Source organism: Bos grunniens, chromosome 4 (genome assembly GCF_055505025.1).
Source record: "Bos grunniens cultivar Pamir isolate PY7600 chromosome 4, Bosgru_T2T1.0, whole genome shotgun sequence".
Lineage (NCBI taxonomy): Eukaryota > Metazoa > Chordata > Mammalia > Artiodactyla > Bovidae > Bos > Bos grunniens.
The window spans coordinates 48948490-48966173 of record NC_141168.1 but is presented as its reverse complement, the minus strand read 5'-3'; the positions used below and the strand labels follow the sequence as shown (position 1 = coordinate 48966173).

The following is a 17684-nucleotide window of genomic DNA, read 5'->3' as shown; positions in this document are numbered from 1 at the left end:
CTACACACTTATTTCCTTATCTGTAAAACAGAAATGACATTGGTATAACTCATGAAGTTATATAATAAATTTAAATGACTAATCTAATACTAAAAACATGTCAATGTTAAATACTGTTTTATCTAACATTCTGCAATTCATTCCCTTCAACCATCTCTCATTGTATTGCTAATTATTCAAAGTGTCAGTGAAAAATAAATCTCAAAAACAGCAATTACAATACTCCCACCTTGAAAACAATGTTTTTTTAAAAAATTAACATAGTAGGGTTTGCCCCAAATATAATCATCTTACCTGACCCATTTTGTACTTTGTCATCCTGATGACAAGTTTAATTCAGAAAAGAAAGTGAACTACCATTTTAAATGAACTTACTGATGTTTCTACTATGAACCAAGTAAATGTCTTATAAAAGCAGCTAGTGTAACTTTCTGGCAATCTTACTTAGAAACACTTTTCTGTTATGTGCAGCGCTTTCAAATACAAGTTCTTATTTTTGTTTTTTTTTTTTTAAAAGGCAGATTCTGGAAAACAGTTTTACTGGATTGATCTCTCTCCTCCCAATCCCTGTCGGCTGCCCCCAGTATGTTTAACATTGTTTCACCTCCTTCTAACCTCTATGCTCTATGATGAGACATCCATTCATTCAATAGTTTCTCTATTACTGGTTTTTGTTTTTTGCTTTTTTTATTCTTTGTCTTGTTTTCAGCAATTTCATTATGCTGTTTCTGGGCATGGATTTCACTGGGCTTATCCCATTTGAGGTTCACTGAACCTCTTGAGTCTACTAGAAAAGGTTTATGTCTTTCACCAAATTTGGGGAGTTTTTGGCCACTATTTCTTTAAATATTCATTTCTGTGTCATATTCTTTTTCTTTCCTTCTGATTGTCTGATGAAATATAATGTTAGACCTTCTGGTATCATCCCATTGATCCTTGGGAAAAAAATTTTTTTTTTTTCATTTTCTCTCATTTTTACTCTGCCCATTATTTTCAACTTTTTTTTTTGTTTGTTTGTTTAATTTGGATAAATTTCTACTTCTCTATCTTCGAGTTCATGGACTGTTATCTGCATTCTGCTACTGTGCTTGCCCAATGAGTTTTTAATTATATTTTTCAGTTCCAAATTTTCCATTTGGTTTTCCTTTTGTCTGTTTCTTTACTGAGACAGTCTATTTTTCATTTCAAGAGAATGTACCCTTAATTGTTGCAGCATATTTATAATTATAAAACCTGCTTACATCTTTCTCAGATGTTTCCCACATCTGCGTCATCTCAGTGTTAGTGTCTGATAATTATCTTTGTCCATGAGAATTACAGATTTCTAGGTTCTTCATATGCCAAAGAATTCTGGACTGTATGTTCTATATTTTTAACAATAAAAGAAGACTCTGCTTTGTTGAAATCTTAGGGAGAGTGTTGATATGTTTTGTTTCAGTAAGCAACTGACTCAGTAGAGGTCAGTTCTCAAATTCTGACTCTTTAAGGTACCAATGCCATTTTATTATAGTTATCTGCACCCTTGTTTTTGAACTTAAGTCTTCATTTCCCTTGGGTAAATATCTAGGAATGGGATTGCTAGAGCACATGATACGTGTATATTTAACTTTATAAGAAACCAGTAAACTGTTCAAAATTTCCACAGTGTTATTTGGCTCTGTCCCACATATGAACCACCCACTAGGCAGTCAGGGACCTAGCTGGTAGTCTATTGGTACTTTGGCACAAAACACCATATGTAGTCTTCAGGGTCAGATCTACACATGCATATCTCAAGAATGAGCCCAGGAATGCATGACAACGTTCAGAATCTCTTTCCAGCCTCTTCTTCAATCTGCCTGGCACTTTGGGTTCTCTGGGATGTTCTTTACTTATCCTCCAGCCAGAAATCTGGGGCATAATTTAACCAACTCTACAGGATACTTTCTATAACTGGGCTCAAGATCTGGTTCAGATGGCCACAGAATACAGGAAAAGAAAAAAAAAAGGAAAAAAAAGACAGGAAGTACAACTCCTCCAATCAAAGAGGAAGATTTCTTGCTTTGGAGTTTTAGGTAGGCTCCTCTTAGCTGTTGCAACTGCTGAGAGAGGAAGAGGGAGGGAGAGTGAGAGATTTCTGCACTCCTGTTGAGGATCTTGCTCTTTAAACCAGAACCACTGGGTTTTTGGAGTTCCAGCTGTCCATTCTGATGCTCTAGGCTTGAGGCTAAGTTAGGGATACCAAAGCAAAACAACAAAAAACAAACAACCCACAGTAAACTCACTGTTGATTTAATGATATCCTGTTTGTCTTCTCCAATCCACCTGCTACTACTGACTTTTCAGAGTCTGCAAATAGCTACTCCCTGTATACTGTCCAGTTTTTAAAGCTGCATTCAATAGAAGAGACAGGGTGCAGCGTGCTACTCCATCTTCCTGAAACCCTTGTTAAGTCATTATTGTCCACCAAACCTGGGGTGGTATGGTGTCACTATTTCTTCAAATATTTTTTCTGTCCCTTTCTCTCCTTCCTTTCTGTCTAGAACTCTCATTACACCCATGTTAAAATGTCTAACATTGTCCCACAGGTCTCCAAGGCTCTGTCTACTTTTCTCAATATTCTTTTTTTTCTCTCTCTTCTTGAACACTTTTTATTGATCTTCCTTTTCTCTGGCATCTCAAATCTGTTACTGAGCCTATCTAATGAACTTTTCATTTCAATTACTGTCCTTTTCAAAACTAAATTTTCTATCTCATTTTTATTTTCTAATTTCTCTATTGAGATTCTCTATTAAGTGCTGCTAACATACTGTCCTTTAATTCTTTGAACATATTTAAAATAGCCAATTTGAAGTCTGTTACATCCAACATCAAGCCCACTCAGTCAGTTTCCATTGACTCTCATGATTATGGGTCATGTTTTCCTAGGTTTTGTTTTCTTTCTTTTTCCTAAGGTCCAGCAGTTTCCATTTGAAAACTGAACCTTTAATATATTGCAGTAATTTGATTTATTTTATTTTTCAGAGATGTTGGGTCTCCTTTTAGTAATTCATCTGAACTTAAATTGCAGAACCAGTTTCCCTACATGGTACTCAGTTGGGACGTCTCTGGTCAGTTTTCTAATTCTTACTTTTATATTTTAGCCTGGCTTCCTACTGCGTGTGCCTGTGTCTGTACAGTTTAATGGTCGTCCAATGACTTGGGCAATGGTTGTGCTCAAATATCTCAAGTCTGTAAGACGTCCAGCCTCTGCCAGTTGACTTGTGTACAGATTGGGGAATTCATTCAACACTGCAGCCAGTTTTCCAATCTCCTTTGGTTTAAACTTTTTGTCAGGCTCTCTTGGGTCACCCCTTCAGATATGTAGTTTCCCAGTCAACTGGAGCTATATGGAGAGCTTATCTCAGTCCTTCTACGGTTCTCTCATTTCTGGGATTTCTCTATTAAATGTCTTCTGGTCCACTCCTCACCCTAAACCAGGTCCACAACCTGGAGCTAGCAAGGCAGGTTTTCTCCTCCTGTTTCCAACCAAATCCACCAATTTGTATCTGCAGAGTCACAGGTATGTCTGTCCCCCTTCTCTCTTCCCTTCCCTGAATCAAGTTACTCCCCCACCCCCATCTCTTTGGCAGCAGGGCTGCTGGTTTTCTCAGCTAATCCCAAGCTCGTAAACTTTCATTTTTCATCAACTGAGGAGGGTGGGGCAGCAGGGCAAGCCTGAAGGGTTATCTGGGAAGGGCCCAGGCTAGAAGGCCACAGACTCCCACTGTTCTCACTCCAAGTCGTAACAGTTGTGCAAGACCAATTTTTAAACTGCCTTTGGTCAATTTTCAGTATCTCTAAATGGATGTTTTTGACAATTTTTTCTGGTTTTCTATTTGCTTTTTGCAGATGAGAACTGTTAGCCTCTTCATGCCACCAGAAATTCCAGTAACATTAAAAAAAAAAAAAATCTAAGTCTTAACTCTATTAAGCCTTCATCATCACGACTTTTTATCCAATGAAAGATCATCAGAGTAATTGGTAATACTGCTTCTGAGGCAACGTTTTAGGATGTACATCCTGATGTTACTGGAAAACATGGGGAAAAAACAAACAGCCTCAATGTTTCTCATCAGGGGAATGGCTAAATCCCCATCCTGTGAATAATCTGCAATAGTTAAAAGAACAACATGGTTCTACACACACTAACGTGACAGAGCTCTCCAAAACACGTTTTTCTGTGGAAAAATGCAAGTGTCATAAAGATAGAATTGTGTCATATACATAGAACTGAAGCACACAAAACAATACTTTATCTTTTGTCAAATACAAATATGCAAATATAGAGGAATATGTCTGCAAAGAAATATAGCAAAGTATTGATATAATACATATTACCCCTGGGGAAGGAGCAGAAATTGAAAGAAAGGTTGGTGAAAAGGGCTTTTGGCTCCATCTGGTAATGTCTTTAAATTGTTATATAATTAATATATTTATCCATACCTGTGTAACAAAACAATATCTGAACAAATGAGCTGTTCAAACTATGAACTGTGTATCTGGAGAGTCAATATCATGAAGATTCCTATAAGTTTCTGTACAGACTTACAAGGATTAAAGAAAGCCATGTTACCTAATAAAATTAAGTATCCTTATATACAAGATTTTATTAGGCAAAAATGCTGAGCCTCACCTCTCAGGTCACTGATTTGTCTCCCCAAACATAAATACCTGGTGCCTTATGTATTAGTCTGTGCTTTACATCATGGATTTCTTTCCTAGTAAGCAATTTCAGTCTATGTCACATTAAATAATACCTTTTCATACTTTTAACAGGCACACTTTGAGTTACAAAGCCACTTTAAAGCCTACAATTAAGCATTACAAATAAGGAAACTCATTAACAGTTACTCTTAATTTTTAAATTTTCATCCTACCAATCAGATTTTTTTCTCCATTTTTACTCTAATCACAACCTTTATACATTTCAGAAAGGAAATAGAGCCTTCTATCCACTATGGGAACAAATGAAAATAACTTAGCTTCTACTGTTAGTCATAAATGCACACAATGAAAACTGTGGTTTCTGAATGTAGCTCCAGGGTATCTGGTATGAGATGACTAAGAATTAATTTCTATATTGATTCTTACAAATATTTATCAGGTTGGAAAACTTTTTACTCCCTTATAACACTATAACTCTCACAATTGTAAAATGACAAAATAGACTACCTTTTCTATCTGTACTAAGTGAGGAATAATTTCTTACTATTGTTGCTTTAAGAAACCCTTTTTGTAAGAGTCCTTTTAGATTTTTCTGCTAATATAAACAGGCACCCACACATGATAATTTAATTAAACCCATCAAATGGTATCAGTATAAAAATCTTAGCAATCCCTTCTCTTTACAACTCCTTCATCACTGAATCAAGCCTGCACACCACTGCAGACATTAGCTGTCTGTCGTCTCCCACCTTCATTAGTCACTTTAATATTCATACTTGTGTTCTCCCTAACTTAGAATCCTAAGTGTTGCTCTAAGTCTCTACTTAAGTTCAAATAATGATCACCTTATGTATAGATTCGGAGAAGGCAATGGCACCCCACTCCAGTAATCTTGCTTGGAAAATCCCATGGACGGAGGAGGCTGTTAGGCTGCAATCCATGGGGTCGCTAAGAGTCGGACACAACTGAGTGACATCACTTTCACTTTCATGCATTGGAGAAGGAAATGGCAACCCACTCCAGTGTTCTTGCCTGGAGAATCCCAGGAACAGGGGAGCCTGGTGGGCTGCCGTCTATGGGGTCGCAGAGTCGGACACGACTGAAGTGACTTAGCATAGCATAGCATATGTATAGATTATTACCTTTTCCTACATTTTCTATCTCACTTTAGTCTCAAAAAACTGCTGTATGCTAGAGAGTATAAGTATCATCTCCATTTTAAAGATAAGAAAAATGAGGCCCCAAAAGTTTAAGAGACTTGCCAGCAGTAAGCCAATACGATAAAAAAAAAAAAAACATGTATCAAGAGTTCAGCTTAACTGAGTAGCACCAAACCATGCTCCACTTTTCCAGCTATCATCACAGATTATAAGCAGCATTTCCCATATATGATCCCTCTACAAAACAATCTCAATAGTCTCCCTTTTACACATGTACACCCATGGCTAATTCACCTGAGTGTATGGCAAAACCCACTTTTTTGGGTTTTGGCAAAACCCATTACAATATTGTAAAGTAATTAGCCTCCAATTAAAATAAATGAAAAAAAAAAGAAAGAGTGAAAATATCCGAGATTGCAAGGATAACATTTTGCAAGGGACTGGCCGAGAACACAGGGATATGATGACCCCGGTTCTGTCGCTGAAGCCTTGCATTTCAAAGAGTAGCAGATATGAAGAAAAATCATGGAACAATTTAGTCTGGTCAGTGGAGAGAACACTGGGCATGAAAAAACGCAGTTCTTTGTCCCAGTCTTGTCACTATGTGGTATGACTTTATTATGATTTTTGTTCTGAAGGGGGAGATACAAATTCCTACTGGTCAACAGTGGCCATCTCTCATCATTTTTATTCTCATGCCAAATGTCTGGACACTATAATGGGATCAGAAATACCCTTGAGAAACTTGGAAGCAGTTGCAAATTTCAGTACGATGGAAGAAAATGAGTTGCCAGTCTTAACATGCTCAGGAGCAGCAGGTGACTAAAGTAAATGCCTTTAAAAACATCAGATCAGATCAGTTGCTCAGTTGTGTCTGACTCTTTGCGACACCACGAATCGCAGCACGCCAGGCCTCCCTGTCCATCACCAACTCCCAGAGTTCACTCAGACTCACGTCCATTGAGTCAGTGATGCCATCCAGCCATCTCATCCTCTGTCATCCCCTTCTCCTCTTGCCCCCAATCCTTCCCAGCATCAGAGTCTTTTTCAATGAGTCAACTCTTTGCATGAGGTGGCCAAAGTACTGGAGTTTCAGCTTTAGCATCATTCCTGCCAAAGAAATCCCAGGGCTGATCTCCTTTAGAATGGACTGGTTGGATCTCCTTGCAGTCCAAGGGACTCTCAAGAGTCTTCTCCAACACCACAGTTCAAAAGCATCAATTCTTTGGCGCTCAGCCTTCTTCACAGTCCAACTCTCACATCCATACGTGACCATGGGAAAAACCATAGCCTTGACTAGCTGGACCTTTGTTGGCAAAGTAATGTCTCTGCTTTTGAATATGCTATCTAGGTTGGTCATAACTTTTCTTCCAAGGAGTAAGCGACTTTTAATTTCATGGCTGCAGTCACCATCTGCAGTGATTTTGGAGCCCAGAAAAATAAAGTCTGACACTGTTTCCACTGTTTCCCCATCTATTTCCCATGAAGTGGTGGGACCGGATGCCATGATCTTCGTTTTCTGAATGTTGAGCTTTAAGCCAACTTTTTCACTCTCCACTTTCACTTTCACCAAGAGGCTTTTGAGTTCCTCTTCACTTTCTGCCATAAGGGTGGTGTCATCTGCATATCTGAGGTTATTGGTATTTCTCCCGGCAATCTTGATTCCAGTTTGTGTTTCTTCCAGTCCAGCGTTTCTCGTGATGTACTCTGCGTATAAGTTAAATAAACAGGGTGACAATATACAGCCTTGACGAACTCCTTTTCCTATTTGGAACCAGTCTGTTGTTCCATGTCCAGTTCTAACTGTTGCTTCCTGACCTGCATACAAATTTCTCAAGAGGCAGATCAGGTGGTCTGGTATTCCCATCTCTTTCAGAATTTTCCACAGTTTATTGTGATCCACACAGTCAAAGGCTTTGGCATAGTCAATAAAGCAGAAATAGATGTTTTTCTGGAACTCTCTTGCTTTTTCCATGATCCAGTGGATGTTTGCAATTTGATCTCTGGTTCCTCTGCCTTTTCTAAAACCAGCTTGAACATCAGAAAGTTCACGGTTCAGATATTGCTGAAGCCTGGCTTGGAGAATTTTGAGCATTACTTTACTAGCGTGTGAGATGAGTGCAACTGTGCGGTAGTTTGAGCATTCTTTGGCATTGCCTTTCTTTGGGATTGGAATGAAAACTGACCTTTAAAAACATAGATGACCGAAATGAAATTCCAGTTTATTGCAGTGTGAAGGGTCTAGGGATTTTGGATGCTACAGATAACCAGTGGGTTAAGATACTTGTCACCACTCTATTTTATTCTCTCTCTCCCCTTGAACTGTGAAAGGTAAATAGTCATGGAATCAAACATATGTACTGAAATCTGAAAGCAAAGTATTAAATATAAAATCATTCCTTTTTTTTTTTTAATTACCTTTTTTTTTCATATTCTTTGTTTAAAGTAATCTTTTGTGGAAAAACAATTATCAAGAATTCAAGAAATGCTGAAGGAAGAGTGGTACCAGATACAGATTTTAATTCTGTCACTATACACCATGTAATTCCAAAAAAATATTATTATATAACATCTAATAAACAAAGTCAAGATCTAAAGGGAATACATACACTCACAATTTCATATTTCTCTAATTGATTTTTAAATACAAACATCTGGTAAAAACAAGCTGAATGAATGGTTTTCCGGCATTCACTAAATATTTCATGTTTATTCCCTGTTTCTCCTTGTTAAATTATAACCTCTCCATGTATAAAAGCTTTCTCTTCCACTATAGTTCCCAGTATCAGATCAGATCAGTTGCTCAGTTGTGTCTGACTCTTTGCGACCCCATGAATCGCAGCACGCCAGGCCTCCCTATCCATCACCAGCTCCCGGAGTTCACTCAGACTCACGTCCATCAAGTCAGTGATGTCATCCAGCCATCTCATCCTGTGTCATCCCCTTCTCCTCCTGCCCCCAATCCTTCCCAGCATCAGAGTCTTTTCCAATGAGTCAACTCTTTGCATGAGGTGGCCAAAGTACTGGAGTTTCAGCTTTAGCATCATTCCTGCCAAAGAAATCCCAGGGCTGATCTCCTTTAGAATGGACTGGTTGGATCTCCTTGCAGTCCAAGGCACTCTCAAGAGTCTTCTCCAACACCACAGTTCAAAAGCATCAATTCTTTGGCGCTCAGCCTTCTTCACAGTCCAACTCTCACATCCATACATGACCACAGGAAAAACCATAGCCTTGACTAGCTGGACCTTTGTTGGCAAAGTAATGTCTCTGCTTTTGAATATGCTATCTAGGTTGGTCATAACTTTTCTTCCAAGGAGTAAGCGTCTTTTAATTTCATGGCTGCAGTCACCATCTGTAGTGATTTTGGATCCCAGAAAAATAAAGTCTGACACTGTTTCCACTGTTTCCCCATCTATTTCCCTTGAAGTGGTGGGACCGGATGCCATAATCTTCGTTTTCTGAATGATCTTCACGACCCAGATAATCATGATGGTGTGATCACTGACCTAGAGCCAGACATCCTGGAATGTGAAGTCAAGTGGGCCTTAGAAAAAAGCATCACTATGAACAAAGCTAGTGGAGGTGATGGAATTCCAGTTGAGCTCTTTCAAATCCTGAAAGATGATGCTGTGAAAGTGCTGCACTCAATATGCCAGCAAATTTGGAAAACTCAGCAGTGGCCACAAGACTGGAAAAGGTCAGTTTCCATTCCAATCCCAAAGAAAGGCAATGCCAAAGAATGCTCAAACTACCACACAGTTGCACTCATCTCACACGCTAGTAAAGTAATGCTCAAAATTCTCCAACCCAGGCTTCAGCAATATGTGAACCGTGAACTTCCTGGTGTTCAAGCTGGTTTTAGAAAAGGCAGAGGAACCAGAGATCAAATTGCAAACATCCACTGGATCATGGAAAAAGCAAGAGAGTTCCAGAAAAACATCTATTTCTGCTTTATTGACTATGCCAAAACCTTTGACTGTGTGGATCACAATAAACTGTGGAAAATTCTGAAAGAGATGGGAATACCAGACCACCTGATCTGCCTCTTGAGAAATTTGTATGCAGGTCAGGAAGCAACAGTTAGAACTGGACATGGAACAACAGACTGGTTCCAAATAGGAAAAGGAGTTCGTCAAGGCTGTATATTGTCACCCTGTTTATTTAACTTATACGCAGAGTACATCACGAGAAACGCTGGACTGGGAGAAACACAAACTGGAATCAAGATTGCCGGGAGAAATACCAATAACCTCAGATATGCAGATGACACCAACCTTATGGCAGAAAGTGAAGAGGAAATAAAAAGCCTCTTGATGAAAGTGAAAGTGGAGAGTGAAAAAGTTGGCTTAAAGCTCAACATTCAGAAAACGAAGATCATGGCATCCGGTCCCACCACTTCATGGCAAATAGATGGGGAAACAGTTCCCAGTATAGAGCCTTGTATATATTAAGTAGTGAACAAATGTTTAGTAAATTCTTAACTAATGCTCTGAATTATTTTTCCTTTACATCACCTAGCTTTCAGGTCCGATTGGGGACAAAATTTTGTATAATCAACAACTGACATATACCAAAGTAAAATACAGTCACTTGGGGACTAGATTGAGTTTGAAATAGCACTAGTATGCCAAAGGAACCGACTCATTTCTTGTGTTAACAACGAAGAGAAAAAATCAAATTGAAGCAAAGCATGCATGAGTGTAGTTGCTCTTAGAGTAAGCAATCTTCTTTCAGAAGGGAAAATGTAAGAAGGCTCTTCATCACAGATCCTTTAACCCAAAGTGTAATTAAAAATAAACATGGTTACAAAGCAGAAACTCTTCTGACAGGCTCCAACATTTTGGCAAATTTGGATTTGACAAAATTAAGTGTCAAAGTTGAAAGAACAGTAAACAGAAAAATAAAAGTAAAATGAACAAATATTTTTATTCAAGAGGACAAATATAAATATTTCTAATTTTGCTCTCACCTAGAATTTCACTAAAATTTAATAAAGATGTATATGTGCAATTTTATTTTAAAGGCATTAAGTTTATGAAGATGTGGAGAATGTAGAAAAAAGTTGACTTTGGAAGCTATAAAACATAGGGATAAAGGGCTAAGTGATTTAGCAGACACAAGAGGCCAAACTCTAAATGAACTACAAGAAAAGCAGAAAACCATTTCATTTTATAAAACAAAATCTTTCAAAGGCTGAGGAATGACCCAAAGTATTTGAGGTGAGGGGAACTGAGATAGGAAGACTCAGAAAATATTAGGTCAGTATTCATTAGATGCTTCATTAGTAAATTTTAGATATCTTTCTCCATTCTGGTAGTTTTATTTTCTTAGAGTTGGTATTTATTTTTTTAGTTTTTCATGTATACTACTTATCAATAGTTCAGTCCTACCCTCTTGGCAGGGTACTTGCTGCCCCTCACCCTCATCTATGCAGAACTGAAAACTAGAGGTAGATCTTCCAGAAGGAGTTAAGGTAAGAAGTGCCACTGGACAATGGACAATGAAATCATATGGAAAACAGGATTACTGAATGAAGAGACAACCCTTCCACCTGCTTCTCCTTCTTGACTATCAAAATACTTTAGCCTGGGCTTTAGTTTCCAGAAAGATGTGAAGAGTCTTCTCTAGAGAACATGACCAGCCTAAGTGGAAAGATAAGGCATTATCCCTAAATAATCCAGTCAGAATGGCTACAGAGAAGCTCAACCTGCAAACAGAGCTCCATGGTTTTATTTCCGTACTCATTAAAAATGAGTATTAACCTCAGGATCTCAGATACTGAGGAAAGCCTGTAACATGAATGTCAGGGACTAGAATAAACAAGCAGGTACAATCTACTTGGAATAATAAAACTATTTAAGGATAAAAGAAAATCATTAAAATTCTCAAGAGAAAATATTGTATTCATGGAACGAGAACAAGACTCCTATAGGAGATGAACACCTAGGGGAAACAAAAGAGCTTCTAAAATAAAAATGCAAAAGTAGAAATGACAAATGCAATAGAAATCATGGAAGATAAATTAGGGGAAATACCAAAAAGGTAGAAAAATAGAAGAAAAAAAAAATAGAGGACTAGCAGAGGGCATCTAAACAAGCGGAGTTATAAAAAGATTAGACAAAACAGAAGGGGGGAAAAACATTAATGAAACAATTAATATTTTCCAGAACTCAAAGCAGTAAATTCCTAGACTAAATGGGGTATATTGTACCCAGAGAAATAGATGAAAATAGAGGCATACCAAGACACATCATTGTGAAATTTCAGAACGCTAGAGACAGAGGGGAACTACAATGATATTTCAAGAATTAGGAATCAGAAGTGCTTTTGAATTTTTCAATGATGACATCTAAAGAGATTGACAATGCAATGATGAACTTAAAAACATTTCCACCCTAAAATATTTTACCCTACCAAACTATCAGTCAAGTGCAAGGACAGTTAAAAATAATTTTCAGACTTGCTTATAAGGTTTCATAAAACTAATCTACCACAAACACTTTTTCTTAGAAATTTTCTTTTTTTAAAAAAGATGTGCTGCTCTCTGAGCATGTAACAAAGGGGCAAAATAGAAAAGGGGAAGATGTGAGATAAAGCAACTAGAGGACACGATCCAGGAGAAAGGCAAAGGTAATTCTCAACAAGATGGTGATGGGTGTGTATGAGGTATGGAGAATAAGGAGTCCATCCTGGACAAGTCAGAAGGTCCTTACAGTTTATTAATGGATCAATTAATAAATACTGATTTAATAAAAATGTTAATTATGTTGGGGGAAATGAAGGATCAGAAGTGTATACGCATAGAGAGTAAGAGTAGGAAAAAGAGCTAAATTCTCATCTTTCAAAATGGTTAAAACTGAAAAAATTAAGAAATCACCCACATAAGCATACCATATAATGACATGGAGCTAAGTGCCAAAAGAAACAGCTAAAAAGTTCAAAGTAGTAGCCTCTGGGGAGCAAGAAAAAGATAAAGAGCAAGACAGTCTTTCATCTATACATGCATTAACAATTTTAATATAAAAACCTACCCAAAAATACACCTCTTCTGTGTAAACAGTAACCAGTTTCAATGCAGAAAAATCAGAATTACAACTGTTCTTGCAGTTAAAAACAAACAGTACTCTTTCTTTGAAGGTGAAAAAGACTGGGAAGACCAAGTTGTCTTCAGATGATATGCTTCATTAAATTCTTTTGGAAACACTAAGACATGAAATATATTTTGGTAGAACATTCCATTAAAGTATAACATTTAAAATCAATATTTAAAAACTTACAAAAACATTTCTAATTTCCAAAAGATGTGTATTTTCTCAGCATTCGTAAGTGTAAAGGTTTAACAAAAGGAAACTTTAAAATCAATCTTATTTAACTCATAATAAAAACTGCTTCTTCTATTTACTGCTATGTTTATCTAATTTCAACCCAAATCATTTTTCTTTACTTACACACCACTAATTCCACTACAACTCGGAACTGGGGCTCAAATATCACTGATTTGTAATCAAATACGATTCAGATGATAGTACTGTTATACTAAAATGACATCAGTCTATGTAAAAATATTTTTATAAGCTTACTAGAATTAGCTATCAATTTGGAGTATTTTATTCTTATCTCTCTCTCAACACTCAGGCTGTTGCTCACTCTTACTTTTATCAGCTTTTAAAGCACTGAGCAAAACATTACTTAAAAGTAAGTACAATGCATTGCATTAAAAATAACCACAAAAATATATTACTGATGATGAAAAAGAATAAGGAAACAGTCCCTTCTCAAACGTATGTCACTCAACCAGCTCTTCTGGGCAGGAATGCTCAGTTAAGAAGATGGAGAGCACAATTTCCCCACATAGGGAGTTATGGGAAGCAACATCAAATATAGTCTATAAAATTAGAAAACTTCATTCTATACGTCCAGATGGAAACTCTGCATAGAATAGCTTGCTAATTTTTAAAGTTTTAGAAATTCAGAAAGGCCAAAGAAGTTCTACCTCAGTGACAGCAGCCATATTTCAGCCAAAATGCAAAGATTATTTTAGGCTTTAACCTCACATTTCTTATTTGGAAGAATTTCTGGTTGTAAGAAACTTGAGGAACATGCAATATGTTCAAAGTGGTGAAAGAATACTCTAAATAGATAAAATGACAACTGAATGCCAGTACTATTTTAGACTTTTTCTCATTGCAATTTTCCGCATAGGAAGCATAAACACTAGACACAACTGGATATCCTTGCCAGCCCTTCAATTCTAGCCATTAAAGAGCTGGATACCATGTTTTGAGAATACTGGTAATAAAATGAACCAGAAATATGGTAATTTGTGTCTCTCATAAAATTTCAAAAGGTTAGATAAAAATACTGTTTCAAATACTGCAGAAAGTTTTTACAAGTCCTCTTCTATAATGACAGTTTTCTGCTGTAATAGGATTTCCTTCATATGCTTGGTTTGATAAAATTGCATTAATGGTGTAGTTTACATTTAGACTTAGTGAAAAGATTTACCCAGGAGCCTGGTTACAACTCACCTACACTCATTTCCATACAGGTAGCCCTAGACAAAATTATCTGTGAATCAAATTTGTCTTTACCTCCCCCTTCACCTCCGATCTCCATGGCGCTTTCCTTCCATTCAGTGCCCTCATTCCTATTCTTATCCCAGGTTTTGCAGATGCTCAAACTTCCCTGAAAGAAAATGAAAGTGAAAGTGAAGTCGCTCTTTGCGACCCCATGGACTGTAGTCTACCAGGTTCCTCTGTTCATGGGATTTTCCAGGCAAGAGTACTGGAGTGGGTTGCCATTTCCTTCTCCAGGGGATCTTCCCAACCCAGGGATCAAACCCAGGTCTCCCACATTGTAGGCAGACACTTTACCTGTCTAAGCCAACAGGGAAGTCCTAAACTTCACTATTTCTCTCCAAATCAGCAAAGTCCCAAGTACTGCTGCATGCCTCTATTACTTGTCCCTTGGTTCTCTCACATTCTCTATTTCAAGTATTTACTACCCAAGTCAGCAAATGACTTTGTCAGAAGGGAAAAGAGGTTATCATTTATGATTTACTGAAATTACCCTCCACTTGTAGAATCAACTACAGTAGCACCATTTCTAACCTCTTTTTCTCAAATCTCACAAGAAAATATGCCCTTCATCCTATATGAAGCTGCTGGCTGTGTGATGAATCAGTCCCTCCCACCCACTGGAGGACCATGACCCACGGGCTATCCCTCTCCAGTTACTTCAGTATATTTTCTTCATTTGTCATCTCCACATTTATAAATATTAACATCTTCCTTATCTTTCAGTGACAATATTTTAAATTTGAACCCATTTCCCTTTTAAGTCACATCTTCCTATCTCTCCTTTTTCCCACCACACCAAGCTTCTCTAAAAAGTAGTCACCCTGGACATCTCTTCTTCAATTCTCTACCTTCCCATTCTCACCACTGCTATCTGGCTTCCCTAGCCATCACTTTCCTCAAACTTCCCATGTTTAGCAACAAGCTAACTGAAAAATCAGGGGAGGCGGCCGAGAGGAGCAAACTCACGTCTAAGGAGCAGTGGCTGTGCGGGCACAGGAAGGCCAAGAGGAGCTACTCCATATTCAAGGTCAGGAGGGGCGGTGGTGAGGAGATACACCTCATCCAACGTAAGGAGCAGCGGCTGTGCTTTGCTGGAAGAGCCGTGAAGAGATACCTCATGTCCGAGGTAAGAGAAACCCAAGTAAGATGGTAGGTGCTGAGAGAGGGCATCAGAGGGCAGACACACTGAAACCATAATCACAGAAAACTAGCCAATCTGATCACATGGACCACAGCCTTGTCTAACTCAATGAAACTAAGCCATGCCCGTGGGGCCACCCAAGATGGGTGGGTCATGGTGGGGAGGTCTGACAGAATGTGGTACACTGGAGAAGGGAATGGCAAACCACTTCAGTATTCTTGCCTTGAGAACCCCATGAACAGTATGAAAAGGCAAAATGATAGGATACTGAAAGGGGAACTCCCCGGGTCAGTAGGTGCCCAATATGCTACTGGAGATCAGTGGAAAAATAACTTCAGAAAGAATGAAGGGATGGAGTCAAAGCAAAAACAATACCCAGTTGTGGATGTGACTGGTGATAGAAGCAAGGTCTGATGCTGTAAAGAGCAATATTGCATAGGAACCTGGAACGTCAGGTCCACAAATCAAGGCAAATTGGAAGTGGTCCAACAGGAGATGGCAAGAGTGAACATCGACATTCTAGGAATTAGCGAACTAAAACAGACTGGAATGGGTGAATTTAACTCAGATGACCATTATATCTACTACTGTGGGCAGGAATCCCTCAGAAGAAATTGAGTAGACATCATGGTCAACGAGAGAGTCCAAAATGCAGTACTTGGATGCAATCTCAAAAACGACAGAATGATCTCTGTTCGTTTCCATGGCAAACCATTCAATATCACAGTAATCCAAGCCTATGCCCCAACCAGTAACGCTGAAGAGGCTGAAGACTTACAAGACCTTTTAGAACTAACACCCACAAAAGATATCCTTTACGTTATAGGGGACTGGAATGTAAAAGTAGGAAATCAAGAAACACCTGGGGTAACAGGCAAATTTGGCCTTGGAGTACGGAATGAAACAGGACAAAGGCTAATAGAGTTTTGCCAAGAGAACACACTGGTCATAGCAAACACCCTCTTCCAACAACACAAGAGAAGACTCTACACATGGACATCACCAGATGGTAGACACCGCAATCAGATTGATTATATTCTTTGCAGCCAAAGATGGAGAAGCTCTATACATTCAGCAAAAACAAGACCAGGAGCTGACTCTGGCTCAGATCATGAACTCCTTATTGCCAAATTCAGACTTAAATTGAAGAAAGTGGTAAAACCACTAGACCATTCCGGTATGACCTAAATCAAATCCCTTATGATTATACAGTGGAAGTGAGAAACAGATTTAAGGGACTAGATCTGATAGATAGAGTGCCTGATGAACTATGGATGGAGGTTCATGACATTATACAGGAGATAGGGATCAAGACCATACCCATGGAAAAGAAATGCAAAAAAAGCAAAATGGCTGTCTGAGGAGGCCTTACAAATGGCTGTAAAAAGAAGAGAAATGAAAAGCAAAGGAGAAAAGGAAAGATATAAGCATCTGAATGCAGAGTTCAAAGAATAGCAAGAAGAGATAAGAAAGCCTTCCTCAGCAATCAATGCAAAGAAATAGAGAAAAACAATAGAATGGGAAAGACTAGAGATCTCTTAATGAAAATTAGAGATACCAAGGGAACATTTCATGGAAAGATGGGCTTGATGAAGGACAGAAATGGTATGGACCTATCAAAAGCAAAAGATACTAAGAAGAGGTGGCAAGAATACACAGAAGAACTGTACAAAAAGGAGCTTTATGACCCAGATAATCACGATGGTGTGATCACTCACCTAGAGCCAGACATCCTGGAATGTGAAGTCAAGTGGGCCTTAGAAAGCATCACTACGAACAAAGCTAGTGGAGGTGATGGAACTCCAGTTGAGCTATTTCAAATTCTGAAAGATAATGCTGGAAAGTGCTGCACTCAATATGCCAGCAAATTTGGAAAACTGAGCAGTGGCCACAGGACTGGAAAAGGTCAGTTTTCATTCCAATCCCAAAGAAAGGCAATGCCAAAGAATGTTCAAACTACCGCACAATTGCACTCATCTCACACACTAGTAAAATAATGCTCAAAATACTGCAAGCCAGGCTTCAGCAGTACGTGAACCGTGAACTTCCTGATGTTCAAGCTGGTTTTAGAAAAGGTAGAGGAACCAGAGATCAAATTGCCAACATCTGCTAGAGCAT

General features: G+C 38.3%; 1 protein-coding gene across 28 annotated transcripts in view; it reads right to left on the bottom strand.

Annotated features, from left to right (window-relative positions):
• The window catches only part of PALS2 (protein associated with LIN7 2, MAGUK p55 family member), a 164260-nt gene that overhangs the window by 91035 nt on the left and 55541 nt on the right, over positions 1 to 17684 (bottom strand). For 3 of the 28 annotated variants that reach the window (XM_086396301.1, XM_086396320.1, XM_086396310.1), the window contains exon 2: positions 14438 to 14531. The exons of the other annotated variants lie outside the window; for them this stretch is intronic. In XM_086396301.1, the coding sequence (XP_086252427.1) occupies positions 14438 to 14462 (25 nt within the window). In that variant the 5' untranslated portion in view covers positions 14463 to 14531. The remainder of the gene's footprint in view (positions 1 to 14437; positions 14532 to 17684) is intronic. 28 annotated transcript variants of the gene reach the window in all.